At 54.0% G+C, this 21,318-nt stretch overlaps 5 protein-coding genes across 5 annotated transcripts; 3 read left to right on the top strand and 2 right to left on the bottom strand.

Moving 5' to 3' along the window:
* Nucleotides 1-204: 204 nt before the first annotated feature.
* BDQ94DRAFT_184617 (uncharacterized protein) lies at nt 205-1,391 on the bottom strand (the record flags this gene model as incomplete). The annotated part of the gene is made up of 3 exons (XM_026774685.1): nt 205-581; nt 645-1,107; nt 1,184-1,391. 3 exons carry the CDS (start codon nt 1,389-1,391, stop codon nt 230-232), a joined length of 1,023 nt encoding a protein of 340 aa, XP_026629443.1. The 3' UTR covers nt 205-229.
* A 724-nt stretch (nt 1,392-2,115) lies between these two features.
* Nucleotides 2,116-3,811, top strand: BDQ94DRAFT_184620 (Alpha/beta hydrolase family-domain-containing protein; the record flags this gene model as incomplete). Its single annotated transcript, XM_026774686.1, has 4 exons — nt 2,116-2,310; nt 2,385-2,517; nt 2,574-2,682; nt 2,794-3,811. 4 exons carry the CDS (start codon nt 2,116-2,118, stop codon nt 3,713-3,715), a joined length of 1,359 nt encoding a protein of 452 aa, XP_026629444.1. The 3' UTR covers nt 3,716-3,811.
* Nucleotides 3,812-5,000: 1,189 nt separating this feature from the next.
* On the bottom strand, nt 5,001-6,781 carry BDQ94DRAFT_157411 (cytochrome P450; the record flags this gene model as incomplete). Its single annotated transcript, XM_026768739.1, has 3 exons — nt 5,001-5,650; nt 5,750-6,623; nt 6,704-6,781. The coding sequence occupies 3 exons, from the start codon at nt 6,779-6,781 to the stop codon at nt 5,001-5,003; spliced, it is 1,602 nt and encodes a 533-aa protein (XP_026629445.1).
* Nucleotides 6,782-7,119: 338 nt separating this feature from the next.
* Nucleotides 7,120-8,059, top strand: BDQ94DRAFT_167327 (serine hydrolase FSH; the record flags this gene model as incomplete). Its single annotated transcript, XM_026770778.1, has 4 exons — nt 7,120-7,161; nt 7,223-7,241; nt 7,324-7,401; nt 7,470-8,059. The coding sequence occupies 4 exons, from the start codon at nt 7,120-7,122 to the stop codon at nt 8,057-8,059; spliced, it is 729 nt and encodes a 242-aa protein (XP_026629446.1).
* Nucleotides 8,060-8,621: 562 nt separating this feature from the next.
* BDQ94DRAFT_167328 (uncharacterized protein) lies at nt 8,622-17,289 on the top strand (the record flags this gene model as incomplete). The annotated part of the gene is made up of 7 exons (XM_026770779.1): nt 8,622-8,970; nt 9,042-9,310; nt 9,411-9,844; nt 9,912-10,068; nt 10,131-10,836; nt 10,917-11,076; nt 11,142-17,289. 7 exons carry the CDS (start codon nt 8,622-8,624, stop codon nt 17,287-17,289), a joined length of 8,223 nt encoding a protein of 2,740 aa, XP_026629447.1.
* Between the last annotated feature and the right edge of the window lie 4,029 nt (nt 17,290-21,318).

Raw genomic sequence — 21,318 nt, forward strand, 5'->3', positions numbered from 1 at the left:
GGACAGACACTGCTCACGCTAGGGAATACAGGTGACTTCTAGGGTTGAGGGCGGCAGAGAATAATGATTCGCAGGCTATATGGGCTAAGGTTGATCGCGCGACATTAGCGTTATAGAGTTCCTACAAAAAAAAATAAAAATAAAAAAAATAAAACAGAAGAAGTAGTAGGAAATGGAACCGAATTGGGAAAGGAAAACGAAGAAACCATATTGAGATTAGATAGTTTAGTCAACCAGAGCCCTTCATCACTAAGACCTGCTCATCGCTTTCCCGACACTGGTCCGCCTTGGCTTTTAGATAGGGACTCATCTCGACGTCGGGCTCAGGAGTTGCAGTGATACGACCGGCGGAACTTCGCCTTGATTTCTGGTGGACGTATCGGGATCGAATCGATGTCATTCGCCCACGGTTGATGGCGAGACGCAATAGAGGCCGATAACACGGTAAACACGCAGCAATGAGATATACGCCCACTTCGGCCACGCTCCAAACGAGAAAGGTGACGGAAAGCCAGGTGCCGTCGGTTAAGGGATTGTTGGTGAAGAATGCGACGCATCGACAAATGGACGTTACCATGCCACTGGAACTCGGGTTAGTCATGGCTGGAGAATTTTAGACCAGAGAAACAAAGGCAGTGGCTTACATGCTACCAGTCAGGAAAGTCACTGCGAGACCGTATTTGACTTGTGCTGGAACCTGCAGCTTCCAGACCACAGGCTGCGGCAGGATAAGCATCGCGACGTCGATGATGACGTTCGGTAAAGTGCCCCAGCGATAGAACATGGGAATGTTGTCACATTTACCACCGACGATAGTCTTATCCCAGAGATACGCCACCGGCCAGCATTCAAAGGCCCCAGCCATGATATCAGCGATGGCAAAGACCACGATAAAGGCCATCAAGCTGTAGCAGGCCAAACGATAGCGACGATTTTTCTCACAGATGCGGAGGTAGAGCGTGAGGAGGACAACACGCGGAAAGCAACACCCGGCTGAGTAGATGATCGGAGTGGCATAGAGACACTTGGCCCAGGGAACCAGGGCTTGAGGGTCTATCACTTCTACAACATCAAGATGATAGCCGACTCGACCGATATCTATGCTCACTAGGTAGGTCATAAAGAGAAATTAGGGGAAGCGATCCCTTGAAAAGTCGGAGGAAACATCAACACCTTGACTTACCTAGGGAAAGGATACAAAGACCCACAGAACATAAGTATCCGGGAATCGTGAGAATATCATCAATGCTCAGGGGTTTCTCGCTTAACCTCAAGGCTACGAAGCGTAGTGTGACCGCCAGCGTGACCAGCACGATAAACGCGATGGATACATCCCGAAGTGTGTCGCCAGAATATTCCAGCATGCGCTCAGGACTGATGGAGGCAGCCATTGCGTGCTTTGGCTTTGTCTTGTGTGTTTCGCGTTTAGGTTAGATACTGCTTGGTGAGTAAAAGATAGACTTGGGACATAGGCAAATGACACGCTTAGGTGGGGTAACAGGGAATAGCCAGCATCCTCCAGGAGCATTGCTCATTCTTAAACTACTCTACATACTGGGGAAGACCAGAGGGTGCGTGTGCTTTAGCATGATTAGCAGGGGTGGTGATAGTAGGACTTGGGGGAGTGCGGCGCAGACCAAATTGCTTAGAACATGGGGGCGGGAACGGGACATGGGGGCAGGAACAGGTTGGCGTAAAGGATGGGAGGGGAACTTGTAGTCAAGCCAAGGGAAGTAATAAAGACCATCCTGGGCCGGGTGCTGACATGCGAAGGCGGCTAATTGCTCGATTGCACCCAGACTGTGCAAAGGGTGCTAAATTAGTCTCATTCCTAAAGGGGTAAAGATGTCGGATCACCGCCTGTTTTGTATGTAAGAAAAAAAGAGTCAACAAGAGAAAAAGAAAGGAAAAAAAAGGAAACAAAGAAAACCAGAAAAAACCCCTTGTGAAACCTCTTGATCAACTTGCTGTATTTTCCGCACTTCCGCCTTCCCCCGCGCCTCGATGGTGCTGTCCACTTCATTAATTACGCTCTTCCTCGCTCTCTCTAGAGCCGCTTCTCTTCCTCCATGACACGCCCGCAATCCTATCCAATTTTCTTTTCACACCACTACCATGTCCAGCGAAAATTTCACTATCACCGAGCATGTCGTCCCGGGTTGTCACATTCGAGAGTATCCCGGAAGCACCGTCAATCAGGAGGATGTTTTGCACCTACATGTTAAACAGTGCACCCCCAGAAACCAAGCCCAGCCAGTGCCGAAAGATGCCGTCACAATCATTGCCGCTCATGGAGCAGCTCTGCCCAAGGTAGTTCCATTCCTGTCTAACCAAGTGTAACCATTGCTATGTGTCATTCTTCGAGGCTGATACCTGATGGTCAGGAATTGTATGAACCGCTGTGGGACACACTGTTGGAGCAGGCCAACAATTTTCAGATCCGTAGCATCTGGGTCGCCGATTGCGCCAGTATGAACATAAGCGGAATTCTAAATGAAGACAAACTCAGCATGGACTGTAAGCTACTTACCCTATTATATACCCGCCTCAACCAATGGCTAATGAAGAGTCAGGTTCCTGGATGGATCATTCTCGGGATCTCTTCCTGATGATCAACCACTTACGAGAGCAAATGCCTCGTCCGATCGTGGGAGTCGGACACAGCTTTGGTGGAAATATCATGTGCGATCATCCCCCCCCCCCCCCCCCCACACTTCCCTCTCTCCTCATCTCTTTTCATACAGACAACATTGATTGACTTCTTGCTCGTCATTTCTTTCTTTGTTTTAACAGTACCAATCTGGCGTATCTTCACCCGCGACTCTTCACCACATTGTTACTGATTGACCCTGTAATCCAATTGACACCCCCGCCCATGGGGTTCGGCACCGACGCTACCGGGGCGATCAACTATACCCTTTATCGCAAGGATGTCTGGCCCAGCCGCGAGGTGGCTCTCCGTGCCAATCGCGCTTTGACTCATGGCTGGGACCCCCGCTGCGTGGCTCGCATGGCGCAATACGGGTTCCGCGATCTGCCCACCGCGCTGTATCCGGACGTGGATGCAGTGAAGGCGGAATTTCAAAGCACTACATCATCTACTTCTCAGCCTCCAGCACAATCACACGATGCCACGACCAACAATACAACCCCAGTGACTCTGACAACAACCAAGTATCACGACCTCCTCGCCCAGATCCGCGAGAACTTCAGCGCCCGGTCCCCGGAGACGGGCCGGATCTCCATCCCACGGGCCACCCACGCGGATCTCGACCCGCTCGCCGCGTTTATCCCGATGTATCGCCCCGAGCCCCGGAGCGTCTTCCTTCGGCTGCCAACTCTACGACCATCGTGTCTGTGGGTGCTGGGGGGTGCAACCTTTCTCAAGCTTGACGAGATGCGCGAGGGGATCAAGACCTGCGGCACCGGGGTGGGAGGGAGTGGGGGCATCCCCGATGGGAGGGTCCGGGAGGTGACGCTAGCAGGGCTGGGCCATCTGATGCCGTTTCAGGCGGTTCAACAGGTTGCAGAGCCCTGTGTGGCGTGGCTGGAGTCTGAGATGACACGTTTTCGCGAGGCCGAGAGGCTATGGGCGGAGGAGCAAAAGGGACGCAGTCATCTCACCTTAGAGGAGACGTGGTATCGAGTTTTGAAGCCTTCAGCCGTTACAGGTGGGAAAGGGGAAGCCCGGAAAGCCAGGAAGGACAAGCTGTAACTAGTAGGAAAGGCTCCTCTCTGATGTGGAGCCTGTGCTATATCATTCAGTCCGTGGGACTCCGTGCGTTCTGATAAATTTTGATCATTGTTCGGGCTCCAGGGCTCCCGGCAGCACCTGTTTTCCTATCACCTTAGTAATTGAAAACTACGTACTCGTAGCTACGGGGGCATGGCTGACGGAGGCATGGAGCTGATTTGTCATTGAAGCGGAAGGAACAGGGAAGATTGAGCTAAGTCTAACCATCCTCCGTCAAGGCAGACTCAAGGCCACTCGACAATCAGTGACTAGGAAACCTCAGTCAGGGTCGCCTAATTTCTAAAATGCGACGGCGGCACCCCCCCTCGGCCCCCACCTTTTACTCCCCCGTCTCCTCCCTGCCTCCTGCGCCGCTCTACAAACTGCTACATTGATCCCAGCGCTAAAATGGCAGTAATATATACTACACTGTCAGCTTTGCACTGCAAATGGCATGCAAGAAATTCCCGAATTAGACTTCTACCTATCTCGCTTGCCTACCTGCTCACCTGATTTGTTAAAAATGGGGCCATTGAGAGGCATTCAAACTGTAATTATATAACTGTACAAATATGGCCCCCTTATATAGTAATAATGATGAAAAATATAGTATCAGTTGACTAAGCCTGCGAGCGCTGCCTGTGTTACTACCTAAGAATCCACCAAAGGTCAAGAATTACGGGCGTAGGAAGCAGTGGAGGATATATATATATGAACTAATCAGATGCGTTGTCGAATCTTATAAAGGTGCTTCGCGAAGGCAGAGGCAAGATATTATTGTATTTTTTAAAGAATCAGTAAACCGTGCGCGCGTGGCTCTGCCTCGCTATCTCACTAGCGCTAGGTCTTAGGGGGGCAAATCTAGCAAGAAGATAATGAGATTTTTAATTTATATTTATTTATTTTCATTGATTTATTCTTTCCTTCTTCACGTACTACTCCGGTGGAGAAATGAATATCTTTACCAAAAGAGGCAAGGGACCATCTAAAGCACTTGGCGCAGTTGGGGGCGGGGGCCAATCGAGAGATTCATTAGGCGGGGAAGGGTTTGAACCCTGATGAACTGAACCCGCGAGTTTCTGTCGGCAACTCCCGGTAAGAAGAAAGCCCTAAAGCATACCTCGACTAAACTACTAGCTCTGATTCAGAAAGCACCAAACCCCCCGACGCTCAATAAATCAAATCAGATGACATAGAACCGTAATACTTTTGTACTTATCTATCCAGACTAGTAACAATTTAGTACGCTGGTTCCACCGCCCCCTCTTCATTCCCGCTTCCGAAATTCCAATATGGGGCCTTCCTTGCCCACGATGAAATTATCCTTCATTTTGTACTCGCCCTCTCGCCCGACTCCGAGATGCTCCATCCCGGGGGCCAATCGCAGATCATACAACCACAGCACACGCGCGACGCTGACCTCCAGCTCGAGCATAGCCACGTTGCGACCAATGCACGCGCGAGGCCCGAGGCTGAACGGCACAAAAGCGGCGCGTTGGCGGGCCATGACCTCGGGCGAGACCCCAACACCCTCGTCGGCGGCCTCGGTCCCGCGCAGCATCCACCGATTGGGGTCATACTCGTAAGGGCGGTCAAAATGTTCCGGGGAGTGATGCAGAGAGTAGGTCGGGACCCCCACGATAGTTCCGGCGGGGAACTCCCATTCCAGCACCTGCAGACCCCCCGGGAGCACCTCGCGCGGCAGATCCATGGGCACCGGGGGGCACAGCCGCATGCTTTCCTCGATACAGGCCCGGAGATATCCCATCTTCCCACTGGAGAGGGCGGGTCCGGAGACGATGGATTCCAGCGAGGCGAAGTGTGCCCGGATCAGGTTCGTCAGGCGCTGGCGGATGGCGGGGTGGTGCGCGAGAAAGAACCATGTCGAGGCCAGCGCTGTATTGGCTGTCTCGGCCCCTGAATGGTGGTGAGAAAAGATAGTCAGTCAGTCAACAGTACTAGTGTAGAAGTATAGCGGCTGGAGGTGAAGAAAGGATAGGAGAATCCCAAACTTACCCGCGCCTAACAGTAAGGTCGATTCGCTGATCAATTCCTGCGTGGAATATCCTTCCCCGGTTTCCGGGTCGCGGGCCTGTTGCAAATAGTAGATGATGTCTCGCCGCTCCGTGGGATTAGCCGCCAATCGCGTACTCAATTGTTGGCGAGAGAAAGCGATCTGACGCTCCCGGTCGCCGGCAGTCCCCATTCGCAGGTACTGATCGAAGCCAATGCGACGGAGCAGGGGCATCTGGCCACAAATATTCAAGATGCGTACGTTGACAGCCATCAAGCGGAAGAAGAAGGTATTCTCGTCACTCCGGGTGGTGTTGAATGTCTTTCCAAAGCAGATCTCCCCAAGGGCATCGAAGATCAGGCACGCGCTCCAGTGCACCATGTCTTTGGGGCGCGACCAGCCGCCGCCACTGCTGCTGCTGCTGGCCTGACTCTGCTTGCCTTGACTCTGGTTGGAATGCTCGTCTCCCAACGCCAGACACCAGTCGCGGATGGCGGACAGAATGTGCGGCTCCATACCCCGCAGAGCGTGGTCGGAGAATGCCTGGGACATCACCCGGCGCTTGCGCGCGTGTACGTTGCGGTCAATGGCGTTGAAGATACTTACGCTGTAGAAACTGTGGTACCATTGCGACTTCTGCACGTTGGCTTGATGGCCATAGATGGGCTCAAGAGCTCGCGCATCGAGGATAGTCACGCGGTTAGGTCCAATGCGGACGATTCGGCCATGGCGTTGATGCAGTTTATACAAATCCTCATGTCGGTCGCCACGCATGGCGTGTACCACCGAGTATAGGTTGGTCAATTTGGCCAAGAAAGGACCGGGATAGGCTGCTAAGGGATGGAACTGGACTTGATACACCACATAACTCAGGCCCTATAGATATGTGTGAGCACGGAGGCCATCTCATAGCAACAAGAGGAATATTAGAGAATGAAGTGCAGCGGATAACCCACAGCAGCAGAGAGAATGGCAAATAAAAGCTTGCCGAGCGAGATGGTGCCCAACACCAATTGGATGAAGTTGTCAAGCATACTGCAAAACGAATCCTACTGACAAATTGACAAAGTGACAATGGTGCAATGTGTCTGAGGATCTAGAAGGCAGGGACAGTGAATTTAAAACCCGGAAATTATTTTTGTGTCCACAACGTCCCTTGGCCCCCACTGCCCTCACCTAGCACTTCTATCCAGGCGCCGGAGATATCCTGTCAGACACCGTATTTCTAATCGATCGATTCCCCGGCCTCTCTCGTGTACATCACCCCCAAATCTTGATTCTCTATTGTTCTTACTTTCTTGAGCTCACATTACCCAGAACAATCCCTGTCCGTCGAAAAGCGATCCATTTTATCTCATCGTGAATCACCACCATGCATTTTCTCTGCTTGCACGGATTAGGGACCAACAGCCGGGTAAGTTCGTTCGAGTCTGGCCGAGTATAGAGAATTCGACTCTGACTTCTCTATGGCAAAGATCCTTCAAGTTCAGACTGGTCAGTAAAACCCAGTTGCACACTTGTAGTTGTGCCCGGTGCAAGCAAGATGGAAAGCCCTAACAACATTGCGAACCTTTAGCAAGCCTACGACATGAACTCGGCGATTCTCATACATTCGACTACGTCGAAGGCACCCTTCCCTGCCCTATTGATCCTGGTATATAGTCTATGTTATTGATCATTGCATTTGAACAAGGCCGACTGACCGGCTGAATGCCAACACAGCCATTGCCCCCTATTTTCCGGAGGAAAGCGACGAAGGGTATGCGTACTTTGACCCCAGCCAACCAGCGACCTACGCGACGGCCCTGGAGCAGCTCGAAGATTTCCTCGTAGCTGAGGGACCCTTTGATGGCATTCTGGCCTTTTCGCACGGAGCTCAATTGGCTGCTTCATTTCTGATTGAGCGGGCTCGGTCTGCGGCCTCTTCCTCCCCGGCGGGAGCGCGCAGCATCCGATGCGCGATTTTTCTCTCCGGAGGAATTCCTTATCAGTGGTCATCATCACCAACAGCGGCCGCACTGCCTGATGTGGGCAAGTTGACACCCATCGCCGAGGCGGAAAGGGAAGGAACCGCAACCCCGTCAGCACTACCGGTCTTGTTGCAGCTGCCCACCGCACACATATGGGGCCAAAATGACACCAGCTACCCAGGCACCAGTGTGGTCCTGAGCCGGCTTTGCAAGCCGGAGTGGCGGGCAGTGTTCGTGCATGACGGAGGACATGAGGTCCCTGGTTCGAGGTCACGGGCGTCTCTGTTGGGGGCTCTGGGGGCCATTCGCCAAACGATTCACTTGGCTGTCTCACTGCATTAGAGTGGGGACTGAGGAATGGGTGCTGAAGAAAAAGCCCGTGCCTATTGGTGGGGCAATAAAAGCTCCCTGTTCGGGTAATGGTGAATAAATAGTTTGATCGGTTAAGTTCTCGATGAGGCCATACACTTGTCTTTTGTAGTTAGTCTTGTTTGCCCTCGCAGGGGATCGGAGATTAGTTTGGGGGCGAAACTGTTCCTGACCCACTCCCACCCAATAAATGCTGGTTCGTTTGGCATCGGCCCCTCACGCTAAGAACCATCTTGCACCTCTTGGCAGCTTGCAAGCTTGGACGCAATGCCCGTAGACTTGTTGCTCCTGCCGGAGTGTTAGGGTTGGCTGGGTGTGAAGGATATGTGCGTGGCAGTTGTGGCAATTACATGGTAAGGACAATTATCTACAGTATGTCGAGAGTCCAATAAAAGAGGACGCTGAAGGGTATCAGCGTCAGATCATATAAAAACCAACCCTGGTGCACATACACGACTGCTAGATGTGAGTGTCTCTCTTTTTGTTTGGATAATTCCCCCAATTCCACTCCTTCCCCGACCATCGCTGCACCACAATGGCTTTCGATAATTCGCACAACGACAAGGACTGCCTTGAGCCCATCGCGATCGTAGGCCTATCACTCCGGTTCCCGGCTGGAGCCACAGATTTAGATCGTTTTTTCAATTTGATCACAGAGGCCCGTTGCGTGTCGCAAGCATTCCCCTCTGACCGTCTGGATGTTACGGGCGCCTACTGGCCCAAGGCTGCAGCCGCAGTCCCGACGGTGAGCGGAGGACATTTCTTAGCTGAAGATATCACTGCATTCGATGCACCCTTCTTTGGCATCTCAGCCGTGGAGGCAGCCTCCATGGACCCCCAGCAGCGACTGCTCCTGGAAACCAGCTACGTTGCCTTGGAAAACGGTAGGCGGAAACAGCCCTCGAGCCCCCATTCCTTCGTGTTCGGGATGATAATTGTGTGTCCCTTGATGTAGCCGGGATTCCCATCGAGAAGATTACGGGGTCCAACGCCTCCGTCTATGTCGGCTGCTTCACCGATGACTACAAGGAACTTTACCGGAAAGACGTGCGCGACAGCGCACCCTATGCAGCCACGGGGATCACCACCACGCTGAACGCGAACCGCGTGAGCTGGTTCTACAACTTCATGGGCCCCAGTATCAACGTGGACACCGCCTGCTCCAGTAGCCTGGTCGCCCTGGACTTAGCCTGTCAGGCGCTGCGCGCAGGCCAGACTGATATGGTAAGTTTCGCCTCCCAGAGAGAATTGTTTCCTCTGGACCTTCTGTGAGAGAGAAGTGTGTGGGTTTTTGTGCGGCTAACGAACGGACTCGGTACAAAAGTGCCTGGCTGGAGGAGCTAATCTGATTCTGGCCCCTGATCTGTTCCATATCCTGTCAGAGATGAGCATGCTTTCCCCCGACAGCCGCAGCTATAGCTTCGATGCTCGAGGTAATGGGTACGGGCGCGGGGAAGGGGTAGCCATGTTGGTCCTTAAACGGATGAGCTGTGCGCTGCGGGATGGCGATACCATCCGCGCCGTGGTGCGCTCCACTGCGTGCAACCAGAACGGGTACACCCCTGGAATCACCCAGCCAAGTATGAGCGCTCAGGAGGCCCTTATCAATGAGTGCTACGCGCGTGCTGGACTGGATAAGGCCCGTACGGGGTACGTGGAGGCGCACGGCACGGGAACCCCAGCCGGCGATCCCATTGAGGCGGAGGCTCTAGGCGCGAGCTTTCGAGATAGCCGGCGCCCGGGTGAGAGGCTTTATGTGTATGTTTCTGTTCCCACTCGGCTCTTCCGCACCCTTTCTAACGAAGCATGCATTCTCTGTTTCTAGGGGCTCCGTCAAAGCCAATATCGGCCATTTGGAGGGATCCAGCGGAATCGCGGGGGTGATCAAAGCGGTTGCCATGCTGGAGCGAGGGTGGATCCCCGCTATTGCCGATTTGCAGAGCGTCAACTCGATGATCGATGAGGCTGCGTTACGTCTTCAGGTTGGGGAGCATTACCCATGTTCGTGTGGCGTACAGCTGACGCTCTCTTCCGTACTCTATAGTTCCCTCGGTCAGGGATCCCTTGGCCTCGTCCCGGTCTTCGACGAATTTCCGTCAATTCGTTTGGATTCGGTGGCTCCAACGCCCACGCGGTGTTGGATGATGCGTATCACTTCTTACTGGAGCACCAGTTGGACGGCGTGGCATATCGACCGCGCACGGATTCTTCCACCCCTCAGGAAGAGATCATCCCCGTCTACGTCTTGCGCGACCAACGGTCCAACAGTGAGCCACCACTACTACCATCATCGTCTTCAGTTACTCCTACCGCAGCAGCAGGAGTGCAGCAAAAGCGTGTCCGGCTCCTGCCACTATCGTCGTCAGATAAAGCAGGTATCACTCGAACAGTCACAAGCCTGACCGAATATTTTCAGTCCCGCGGCGGCGGTACGGCGGAGGCGGCGACTCCCCCATCAGTCGAATTCTCCGATGCACTGGCATACACGCTCGCCCAACGCCGGACCTTTCTCCCTTGGCGCGCCTGTGCAGTCGTCCCCTCAGACATGCCGCTGCACGAGTTGCGAACGATGGTTTCGCCTGCGGTGAAGTCGCCAAAGACACCGCCCAAGATCGCGTTCGTATTCACCGGCCAGGGTGCGCAGTGGGCGCAAATGGGCGCCGACCTTTGTGTATACTCCGTCTTTCGTCGGCGCTTAGAAGAGGCGGATGGGGATCTGCGCGCTTTTGGTTGCGATTGGAGACTTTTAGGTGAGCATCTCTCATTCCCCCACCCCCTGCCGGTCCGTTATCACAGTCGAGCTGCTTGATAACCGTATCCTCTCTGATAGATGAACTGGCAAAGCCGGCAGAGACAAGTCGGATCAACGAGCCTCGGATTAGCCAGGTCCTTTGCACGGTCGTCCAAATCGCTTTAGTGGACCTGCTCAATACCTTTGGTATCATGTGCAGCGTGGTCATTGGACACTCGTCGGGAGAAATTGCTGCAGCGTAAGCGAAACATTCCCTCCCTCCTCTTGGAAAGTTGGGTGCTGAAATGGAGGAAAATATCACAGGTACTGCTGTGGCGCCATATCCGCGCGCAGCGCTTGGCGGATTGCGTTTCTGCGGGGCACGCTGGTGTCTGCTACACTGCAAGGATCAACAACTTCCGGTGCAATGCTGGCAGTCGGGCTCTCTGCGGCAGACGCTGCATCCTACCTGGATGGATCCGATGCAGGGGAGGACAAGATGGGATCCCGTCAGGTCAGCATCGCGTGCTTCAACAGCCCGAATAACGTGACTCTGTCGGGGGATGAGGCGGCCATCGACGCGCTGAAGGCCAAATTCGACGCTGCGGGGATCTTCGCCCGCAAGCTGTCCACTGGCGTGGCCTACCATTCCAACCATCTGCATTCGGTGGCGGATGCGTACGCGAGAGCAATCGGGGAGATCGAGCCCGGGGAACACGGAAGGGAGCAGGGCCTACTGCAGCGCACCGACGCCTCGGTCGTCATGGTCTCGACCGTCTCGGGCCAGCGAGTCCCCGCCGAGATGCTGCGCCAGGGTAGCTACTGGGCAAGCAACTTGGTACGACCCGTGCGCTTCCTCCAGGCCTTTCAAAGCCTTTTGAGCAAGCGCGGGGTCGTGAAGAAGCTCGACGGAAGCCACCGACTCCTGATGGATATCAACACCTGCGTGGAGATTGGACCCCACGGGGCCCTGCGCGGGCCGATCAAAGAGATCCTTCAGGCTCAGGACCATCCCATGACCTACCTCGCTACCTTGCAGCGGGCCCAGCCAGGGGCTGACGCCCTCCTCCGCTCAGTGGGTCATCTGTGGTGCCTGGGATTATCGATCAACTGGAACCGGGTGAACCACGAGCCCCACTTCTCCGAGACAGATTCAGACGAGAGGGAAGGAGTAACGGTAGTGTCTCCTGCGCTTGTCTCGCTGGCCGACCTTCCCCCATATGCCTGGGAGCATTCGCGGCGGTTCTTCCATGAGAGTCGGACAAGCAGGAACCATCGGCTCCGCAGCAAGCCCCGATCCAAGTTGCTCGGGGAGGCTGCGGTGGACTGGAACGCCCTGGAGGCGCGTTGGGGCAACTTCCTGAAGCGCTCCGAGCATCCCTGGATCGAAGATCATCAGATTAATGGAACGATCCTCTTCCCCGCCGCCGGCATGATGGCGATGGCCGTCGAGGCCATGCAGCAGCAGGTCCAGCTCGCCGGAGCAGCCTCCATCAACCGGCCGATCCTCGGCTACGAGCTCCGCGACATTCACCTGAGCACAGCGCTGGTGATCCCCGACCACGAGCGGGGTGTGGAAGTCCAATTCATCCTGCGCCGGCAGCAGCAGCAGCAACCGGGGGCCGGAGCCGGCGGCGGCAGTCGAGACGGTGGCTGGTGGTCGGATTTCCGGCTATGCGCATATCTGGAGGGTGAATGGGAAGAAATCTGCACAGGGAGTATCCGGGTCGATTTCGGGGTCGCCGAGTCTGGCATTGGGACCCAGCGCGTCGCGCAGGCCCGCCTGCGAAGCCTGCAGGACCGGCACGCTTCCCTGCAGCAGCAGCAGCAGCATCAGTGGGAGGAGCGAGGAGAGCATCATGGTTTGGAGATCGCGGCCTTCTATGAAAGCCTTGCCCAACATGGACTGGAATTCGGGCCCGCCTTCCGCACTCTTGTCGAGGCGCAGTGGGCCGGCGGCCGGGATTGCCGCGCCGTTGTCAAGGTCCATCATCCACAGGATGATGACGAAGTGAAATATGTTGTCCATCCGTGCACGCTCGATGCGCTGCTGCACATGCCCATGGTGGCGCTGACGCAGGATCCCGTACGCAGACGATCCACGGCCATCCCCTCCAGCATTCGACGGGTCTGGATAGCGTCTTCGGGCCTTGGATGGTCATCATCGGAGTTGTCATCGGAGTTGCAGACCGGGTCGGAGAACACCCTGGACGCGCTGGCAGAGATTGTGGCTACCGACCGTCGCGGGTGCGAAGTACAATCCCATGCCTTGAGTCATGACCGGGCGTGTCTGCTAGCAGAGTTGGAAGGGGTTCGGCTGACGATCGTCAATGACATGGCCGATCAAGTGACCGACGACGACCATGGGGCGCAGGACTGTACCTGGAACCTGGTCTGGAAACCCGATCTGGATTTGATGACTGGGCCCCAGGTGGCTCAGTGGTGCAGCAGCAGCAGCAGCAGTATGCCATCATCTCATGAGGGCCTGGACCCGACCAGCGGGGATCCTGCAAATTTCTATCGTGACTTGGCCTTCCTTCATTACTCGATGCTGTCGCAGATCACATCGCCGGAGGTGAATCCGTCGAAACCTCACTTGCAGAAATACATGGACTGGGCTCGCCGCCAGGTCCGGCGAGTCGAAGCTGGCGAGACGCCGCATTGGGAGCCAAGCTGGCCGACCTTAGCTGGAGACTTAAACTACCGCAATGCCCTGATGGATCGACTAGAGCAAGTCAACGCGCAGGGACGAGTTCATGTGGCAGTCGCCCGCCACCTGGACCAGTTGGTCGTTGGTCAAATGGACCCCTTGGAGCTGCTGTTCGGGTCGTCCTTGTTGGATTCGCTCTACGCCGAACTGAGCGGCAGTGACACGTCGGCATTTACCCAGCTAGGTGAATACCTCCAGCTGTACTCTCACAAGTATCCAAACGCCCGCTACCTGGAAATCGGCGCTGGCACGGGGGGCACGACCGCCGCCATACTGCACTCGCTCGGGGAGAAACAGGGACAGCTAGAGGTGACCGGCCCGCGGTATCAGGAGTATACCTACTCAGATATCTCAGAGGCCTATTTTGACGCCGCCAAGACCCGGTTCGAAAGGTACCCCGGCCTGCTGTTCCGCCGACTGGATATCGAGGAAGATCTCCTAAGCCAAGGGTATATCCCCGAGTCCTACGACGTGGTGGTCGGGGCCAACGTACTCCACGCTACCAAGGACCTCCGGGCAACGCTGCAGAAGGCGCGGGCCTTGCTTCGTCCCGGGGGGAAGCTGATTCTCTTCGAGATCACGGCCCCCGCCTTGGGACGGAGTGGGTTCATCATGGGCCTGCTACCGGGCTGGTGGCTTAGTTCTGAGGACTATCGCAGCGAGCGTCCCTGTGTCCCATTGTCCACCTGGGACGCACTGCTGCAGGAGACGGGCTTCACAGGCGTGGAGCAAGAATTTCGCGACTATCGCAGCGATGCCTGCCATGAGCTAAGCGTACTGATCAGCAGCCGCCAGGCCCCATCCGACGGAGCTGGCATGCTCCTGCAGGAGCTCCATACACCGGGTCCTGCGGCTCCAGCGGTGGTGAAAATCGTGGCTCATCCAACTCACAGTCCTCAGGGGGAAGAGCAGAGTGTTCCTTACGCAACGGCCATCCAAAAATACCTGCAACACATCGGAGCCCCCAGCCAGATTATCCCAATGGACCAAGTGGAACCCGGGACGAGGCTCACCATCGTGACCGTCGACTTGGACCTGGATCGGCCGTTTCTACGCAGCATGAACCCTGAGGACTTTGCAGCGCTCCAGCGGATGATCCGCCACAGTCACAATGTGGCCTGGGTGAGTCGCACGGTTGACGATGGCTCCTCGGACCCAGCATACAACATGGTCACGGGTCTGGCGCGGGTCTGTCTTGCTGAAGAGGAAGGGCACCGGTTTCTCCGCGTCGGGCTGACGGGGGCGCCCATGAACAACACTCCTTCCGAGGCCCAGCTGCAAGCCCTTCTGCTGGCCGTCCAACAGATGCTGCGGCCCGCCGCCGATCCCTCCTCATCGGAGGCTTACGAGACGGAATATGAGCAGCGAGCCGCAGAAGGAACAGACCTGTTTCACATCGCCCGACTCCAGCAAGACCGATACTGCCAGGAGGGCGTGCATCGAACCCTCCACCCGTTGATCTCGGAGGACCGGCCGTGGCAGGAGGCGCCAATGCCGCTGAAACTCACGACGCAAACCCCGGGGCTTCTGGAGTCGCTGCGGTTTGTTGCGGATCAGGAGCACAATGCGGTGCCGCTGGCAGCAGACGAGGTGGAGATCCAAGTCCACGCCGTCGGACTGAACTTCAAGGACTGCCTCATTGCCCTCGGCCGCGTGCCCGCTGACACTCTGGGCAATGAGTGCGCCGGGGTGGTGACACGTGTAGGGTCCGCCTGCTCCCCGGACAAGGTCAGGGTCGGGGACCGCGTCTGCATGTCCACGGTCGAGGCATTCAAGACGTATGCCCGCAGCAAGGTCCAGTGCGTGTGTCGCCTGCCGGAGGCCATGAGTTTCACCACCGCCGCTGCCATCCCGACGCAGTTCGTCACCGCCTGGACAAGCCTCGTGCAGATCGGACGGCTGACCCAAGGGGAGAAAGTGCTGATTCATGCCGGTGCTGGCGGCACCGGCCAAGCAGCGATCCAGATCAGCCAGTACCTCGGGGCCGATGTTTACGTGACCGTGAGCTCGGAGGCCAAAAGAGATCTTCTCATGGACACGTACGCGATCCCGGAGGGGCATATCTTTTACAGCCGCGATGTGGCCTTTGCGCAGGGCGTCAAGGATGCTACCGGAGGTCGTGGAGTAGACCTGGTGCTCAACTCGCTGTCCGGCGAGTGTCTCCTAGCCTCGTGGGACTGCCTGGCGCCCTATGGCCGGTTCGTGGAAATCGGCAAGAAAGATATCCTGGACAACGCGCGACTCCCCATGCTCCCCTTCAACCGGGGGGTCAGCTTCTCGGCGTTTGATGGATCGACCTGGATGCTCGAGCGTCCGGAGCAGGCCGAGCGAGGCATTCACACCATCATGGCGCTGTTCGAGCAGGGCGTGTTACAACCTGCCCACCCATTGCGCGTCCGGTCTGTGGCGGAGGTGCAGCAGGCTTTTGCCGCGCTCGCCGACGGCAAGACCAGCGGCAAGACCGTTATCGAGATTACCCCAACCGCTTCGGTGCCGATGACCCTGCCCGCGGCGATGCCGACCCAGGGCTTCCTGGGCGATGCCACCTATGTGCTCGCAGGCGGCTTTGGCGGTATCGGCCGCAGTATCGCGCGCTGGATGGCTGAGCGCGGCGCCCGCCACCTCCTGATACTCTCGCGCTCGGGGCCGCAGAGCCCTGAATCCCGCCAGCTGGTGGCCGAACTCCACGGAGCGGGGGTCCGTGTGCACGCGCCTGTCTGCAATCTCGCCGATCGGGAGACGCTGTCGCGCGTGCTCCACGAGGCCCAGTCCCCTACCGGAGCCGCGATGCCGCCGATCCGCGGCTGCATCCAGGCATCAATGGTGCTGCAGGATACCCTACTTGCCGAGATGACGCACGCTCAATGGGTCGCCGCCGTGCAGCCCAAGGTTGCCGGGTCATGGAACCTCCACGCCTGCCTCGAGCACCAACCGCTGGACTTTTTCGTCTGCCTGTCCTCCGTGTCCGGCGTCGCGGGTCAGCGCGGCCAGTCCAACTACGCCGCGGGCAACACCTTCCAGGACAGTCTGGCACGGTACCGCGTGGCGCGCGGGCTGCCGGCCGTGAGTCTCGACCTCGGGGCCATGGTCGACGACGGGTTCCTGACGCAGAACCAGACCATCCGAGACCGGCTGCTGGGCGGCGGATCCATGGTGCCGATTACCCGCCCCAAGTTCCTGGCCCTGCTGGAATTCTACTGCTGCCGTGCGATGGAGGACGCCAGTGACAAGGACGAGGAGGATCTTGTCGTCGTGGCGGTAGCGCCAGCGGACGCGCCGCCCCTGACGCTGGCCAACTGCCAGACGGTGTTCGGGATCAATACTCCTCAGGCCATGCAGGTGCGCGGACTGGATGAGCCCGGGTGGATGCAGCGGCCCTTGTTTGGCCTCCTTCATCGCGTCTCAGCCGCCTCCCACCAGCACCTGGACTCGAAGAGCGGACCCGGGCGTCGTCCGGCTCGCGATTTCCGGGCCGAACTGGGCCAGGCCGCCTCCCTGGAGGAGGCCACGCAGATCGTTGCCCAGGCCCTCATTGCTAAAATCGTGCGCAGTCTCTCCGGGCTGGCCGATGAGGATGTGGAGGCAAGCCAGCCCATTGTCAGCTGCGGGGTTGATTCGCTCCTGGCGGTGGAGATTCGCAGCTGGTTTGCCAAAATCTTCCAGGCCGACGTGTCCACCTTTGAGATCCTGGGTGGGATGAGCTTCGAACGGGTGGGCCGGTTGGTGGCCATACGTAGTATGTTGAAGAAGGGGTGGGTTTGAGAGAAGAAGGCAGGAAGGCCAGATGGCTGTCGCCTTTTGGAAATCTTGTTCATGGGTACTATGTCCAGATGAATCAACAGTTTTCGAAATGGTTTTGACTGGCCCTGTCGTCTAAGGAATAAATAAAGAAAGCAGAAAAAAGAAAAGAAGAAGGGAAATTACCCACTACGCCAATGTTGCGGGACTACAAACATCAGACCGGTCTGAAGAAGACAGTGGAAAGGGGTTCAGACGTATGCCTGACAGGATGTTGGACGGGATGCCTCTGAAAATCTCAAAGTACACCACTAGGCTTATGTAAGAACGATATCATTTATAACTAGGATATCTTTCTTGGTATAAGCAATTGTAACACAAAATGATCTCTATTTGGATCCCATTATTCAACACGATGGAATGAAGTGATAATGTAGCGAGTGGACATGAAGCGATGTGGTCCGAGAAAGTTCACCTGGGTCCAGCCACCATGATGGATTCGTGTTGTTGCGAAGGCCCTTCTAGCATGAACATCCAAGGTGCAGCTCCTGTGAACTATCTTCAGCTCTCCTTCGATCTTTCAAATTGAGCGGTGGAATAGATTTGCAAGGCGATGGGTGTGCCATGCCTGCGTGAAGTATGCAGTCATCGCCCTATCTGCCGCTATTTAGAACCAGGCTGGTATAAATAGTGTGGAAGCTGAGGGACCCAACAAACTTGCTCAATACCTAGCTATCTAACTAACTTTAGGCATTTTCTGAGTGCTCTATGTAACAAATGTGTAATGTCATTCATTAAATATAAGTCTATATAAAAAACAAAAACATACAACAGAAGGGATTCGCTGGTGGTCACCCACCCAACTACTAACCTCCCGGCGTGTGGCTTGAGTACGGCTGAGCGGACGGGAAGCCCTATTTTCCACACCCTGTGGTCGTATGTGCCTACTTAATCCGAGCAAAGATTCATATAGTGGTAGGCTTAATGATCTGCTCAGTCATCCAGGCTTATTTATTGGCTGGACTTCCTCGCTGCCATACTATCACGCTGGTGAATGTCCAGATGGCTACATTCCAGCCTTTGTGACCGGCGACTTTGTGATATCGATGACAATATATTGTCCCACTCTAGCCTCACCGTCTGCTACATACGTTTCCTGACACGGAGAGCTGGGACTGGCATCTCTATCGCCTGTTGTTGGGGATTAGTGCGCGCGATTTAAGATGTAGGACGGCGGAGCCCACCGTTTCGGTCGGTATTACTTCTTTAAGTTGCGCCGAGACAATCGCCAGCAACTCTACTACCACAGTCACGCTCTCCTCTAGTTACTCTACCAATTGAGATACGACGACCACGCATATTCACAGTCGCGCCGAGCTCGGATGCGATTAGCGCATTTGGGTTCTCTTGCTTTGCGGTATTGTAGAAAAGGCTCTTGATTTTAGCGCTCCCGTATCTCAGTAATATGGTCTCTTTGAAAGTAATCTGCTATAAATTCTTTTTGCGCTGTTACAGACAATGTTTGCGGACGCCGACACGACAAAAAGTATGTTCTGATCGAGTAGTTCAATAACAATGGGGAAATCATCCACGATTACCACTGTGGCAACTGCCAGCACGAATGATTCAAGTGCGAGCACTGTCCGGGGACACCACCTAGGACAATACAATCAGAAAAGTAAATGTACTTGGGTAGGAATCTTCTACACAACATTAGCATGAAGCCGTCACTTTACTGTTGAAAGATAGCTGCTTGATCACATCCCTCTCATCATCCAGGGAGAAGGGTGGGTTATGTATCTGCTCTGTCCTTCGAAGAGATACCGTTTATGTTGAGACATTCACTGCAGCCAGGCAGCTGTCAGCTGATCCTTCGCCTTTTCTTCCTGCGTGGTCTCTGATCACCATCTCTTCCAACCACCAACCATCTTTTTGAGATCTAGATAGATCAAATCCATATATCCTTGACCCTCTGTCTTGACAGATTATAAGCCCGGCTTCTATGTCTCTCATTTTTTCTTGATTCAAAATAACGCCTACTATTAGTTCTGAAAAGCTTCAACGCGTCTCGCTGTTTTTACAGCCTGAGTTCTTTCTTTATCTTGACACAACCACTGAAGAGTGGGACGAATACCTCAAACTCTTAAAGAAAACTTATTATATTACTATTACGCGAACAGAGCAAGATTGACTCTACAGAGAAGATCCAAGATCTTGTTCATTTGCTCCCGTATAGAGACTATAAAAGTTCCAAGATTCGTTAAAAGCAGAGCCAGAGCCAGAGCCAGTGCCAGTGCCAGTGCCAGTGCCAGAGCCAGAGCCAGAGCCAGTGCCCCTGCCAAAAGTCTTAAAATCTCAAGCGGAGCTTCCAGTCTCAAAGCCTTTATTAAAGCAGGCCTCTCCGAAGAGGAAGGCAGCCAAAACATTATCTATTATATAAGGAAAACCACCCCCAGGGGTAAATCACACTGAATATATGTGTAAACGCGTATTTAAGTCTTCCAGGAATAGGAGGTGTTCTTATTATAAAGAAGTCTTTTATACAGTCTCTATTTATTATTATCTAAATTCCCAAATCCGGTCTGACTGCTGGAAGTTATTATCATCTATTTAGTATCTTAGATTACTAAAGATTTTAAAATTTATTAAAACAGTTGACTATGTACTTGCTGATTTAAAGGCTTACATGCAAAGACTCTTCCAAATAACTATTTAAACAGCTATCCAGACGGCCACCTAAATGATGCTTTAAATAATTCTTCAAAAGATATCTTTAATAATCTCGCATACTTTTGAATCGCTCGAAACACAGGAAAAAGTTATAGAGAAATACCATTAGTAAAATTTATTGAAATCCTTGATTCCTATACTTGATTCTATGGAAAATTATACTTAAAGTATTTTTATGTGTAATCTTGATTACTTTACATTTCTGTTATTTAATTAAGCACTTCGAATATTTTAAATATCTTGAAATCCTGAGATAAGATCTTTTTATATATATATAATAGCTTCGGATCTGCCTGTCTGGGGAGCGGTGTTGAGATATTTACTACAGCCAGACAGCTGTCAGCTGATTCTTTGCTTTTTCTTCCTGCGTGGTCTCCGACCACTATCTCTTCTAACCACTAACCATTTTCTTGAGATCTAGATAGATTAAATCTATATATTCTTGATCCTTCATCTTGACAGTTTATAAATGTGTATGAAAGACCGGAGTGTCCCAGGTAGCTTAGCTTAATCCCCCATTTTAAATTTTCTGAAGATTCACTGGGATCTACTCATTTAGGTCAGCTACCGAACTGACCTTAAGTAGCTTCTTCAATGGAAATGTTGCAGCTATCCCATCCAGTGTATAATATGCAGGATATTCTTTCTGTCATTCCTTCATTATGTTCCACCATCTCTCACCATTTCTAAATCATATTTATATCACTCTTTACCTGTTTATCTTGCTTTCTCCGATTCCCACATTCCCACACATTGACAAGACAAGCATTCTCTAGGGCCCTGTCATACATGGCCTGTCACAACGGTCGGTGGTTTCGAGTAAACCATGAGTTGAATGTATCGAAACATTGACTCCTATACATGAAAAAAGCGATTGGTATTAGCCAAACATACGCGGACTCGTAGAACTTTGGTATCTGGGCGTATCTGCCAGACCAGACGAAAGAAGCCGGATCACCTCCATGCTGAAGGAATCTGGTTCAGAAGATATGTCCTATGTCCAATGATTCCGCTCAGACTTAACATCAGACGAACCAATTACGGCCTTTCAGTTCCAGCTCACGAATAGCGGGCCAAGGAATGATATGGGCGGAGGACCCTTGTATATCTATTTGACCACGTACAAAGCCTTAATACATCAAATTTTCGCTACGAGCGATCGGAGAACGAAGCTCCCTCCGTACCAAACAATGGGATGTGAGGAGGCCCTTCCAGTAAATACCCTTTACCCCCTCTTCGCAGCTACATCCCGCAACCACAACGCGACTGGTGTGATGCTACTAGATGTGCTTTGCAAAAGTTTCCACCTTCGGAGGCGTGAAT

The sequence above is a fragment of the Aspergillus welwitschiae genome, assembly GCF_003344945.1.
Source record: "Aspergillus welwitschiae strain CBS 139.54b unplaced genomic scaffold BDQ94scaffold_6, whole genome shotgun sequence".
Taxonomy (NCBI): Eukaryota; Fungi; Ascomycota; class Eurotiomycetes; order Eurotiales; family Aspergillaceae; genus Aspergillus; species Aspergillus welwitschiae.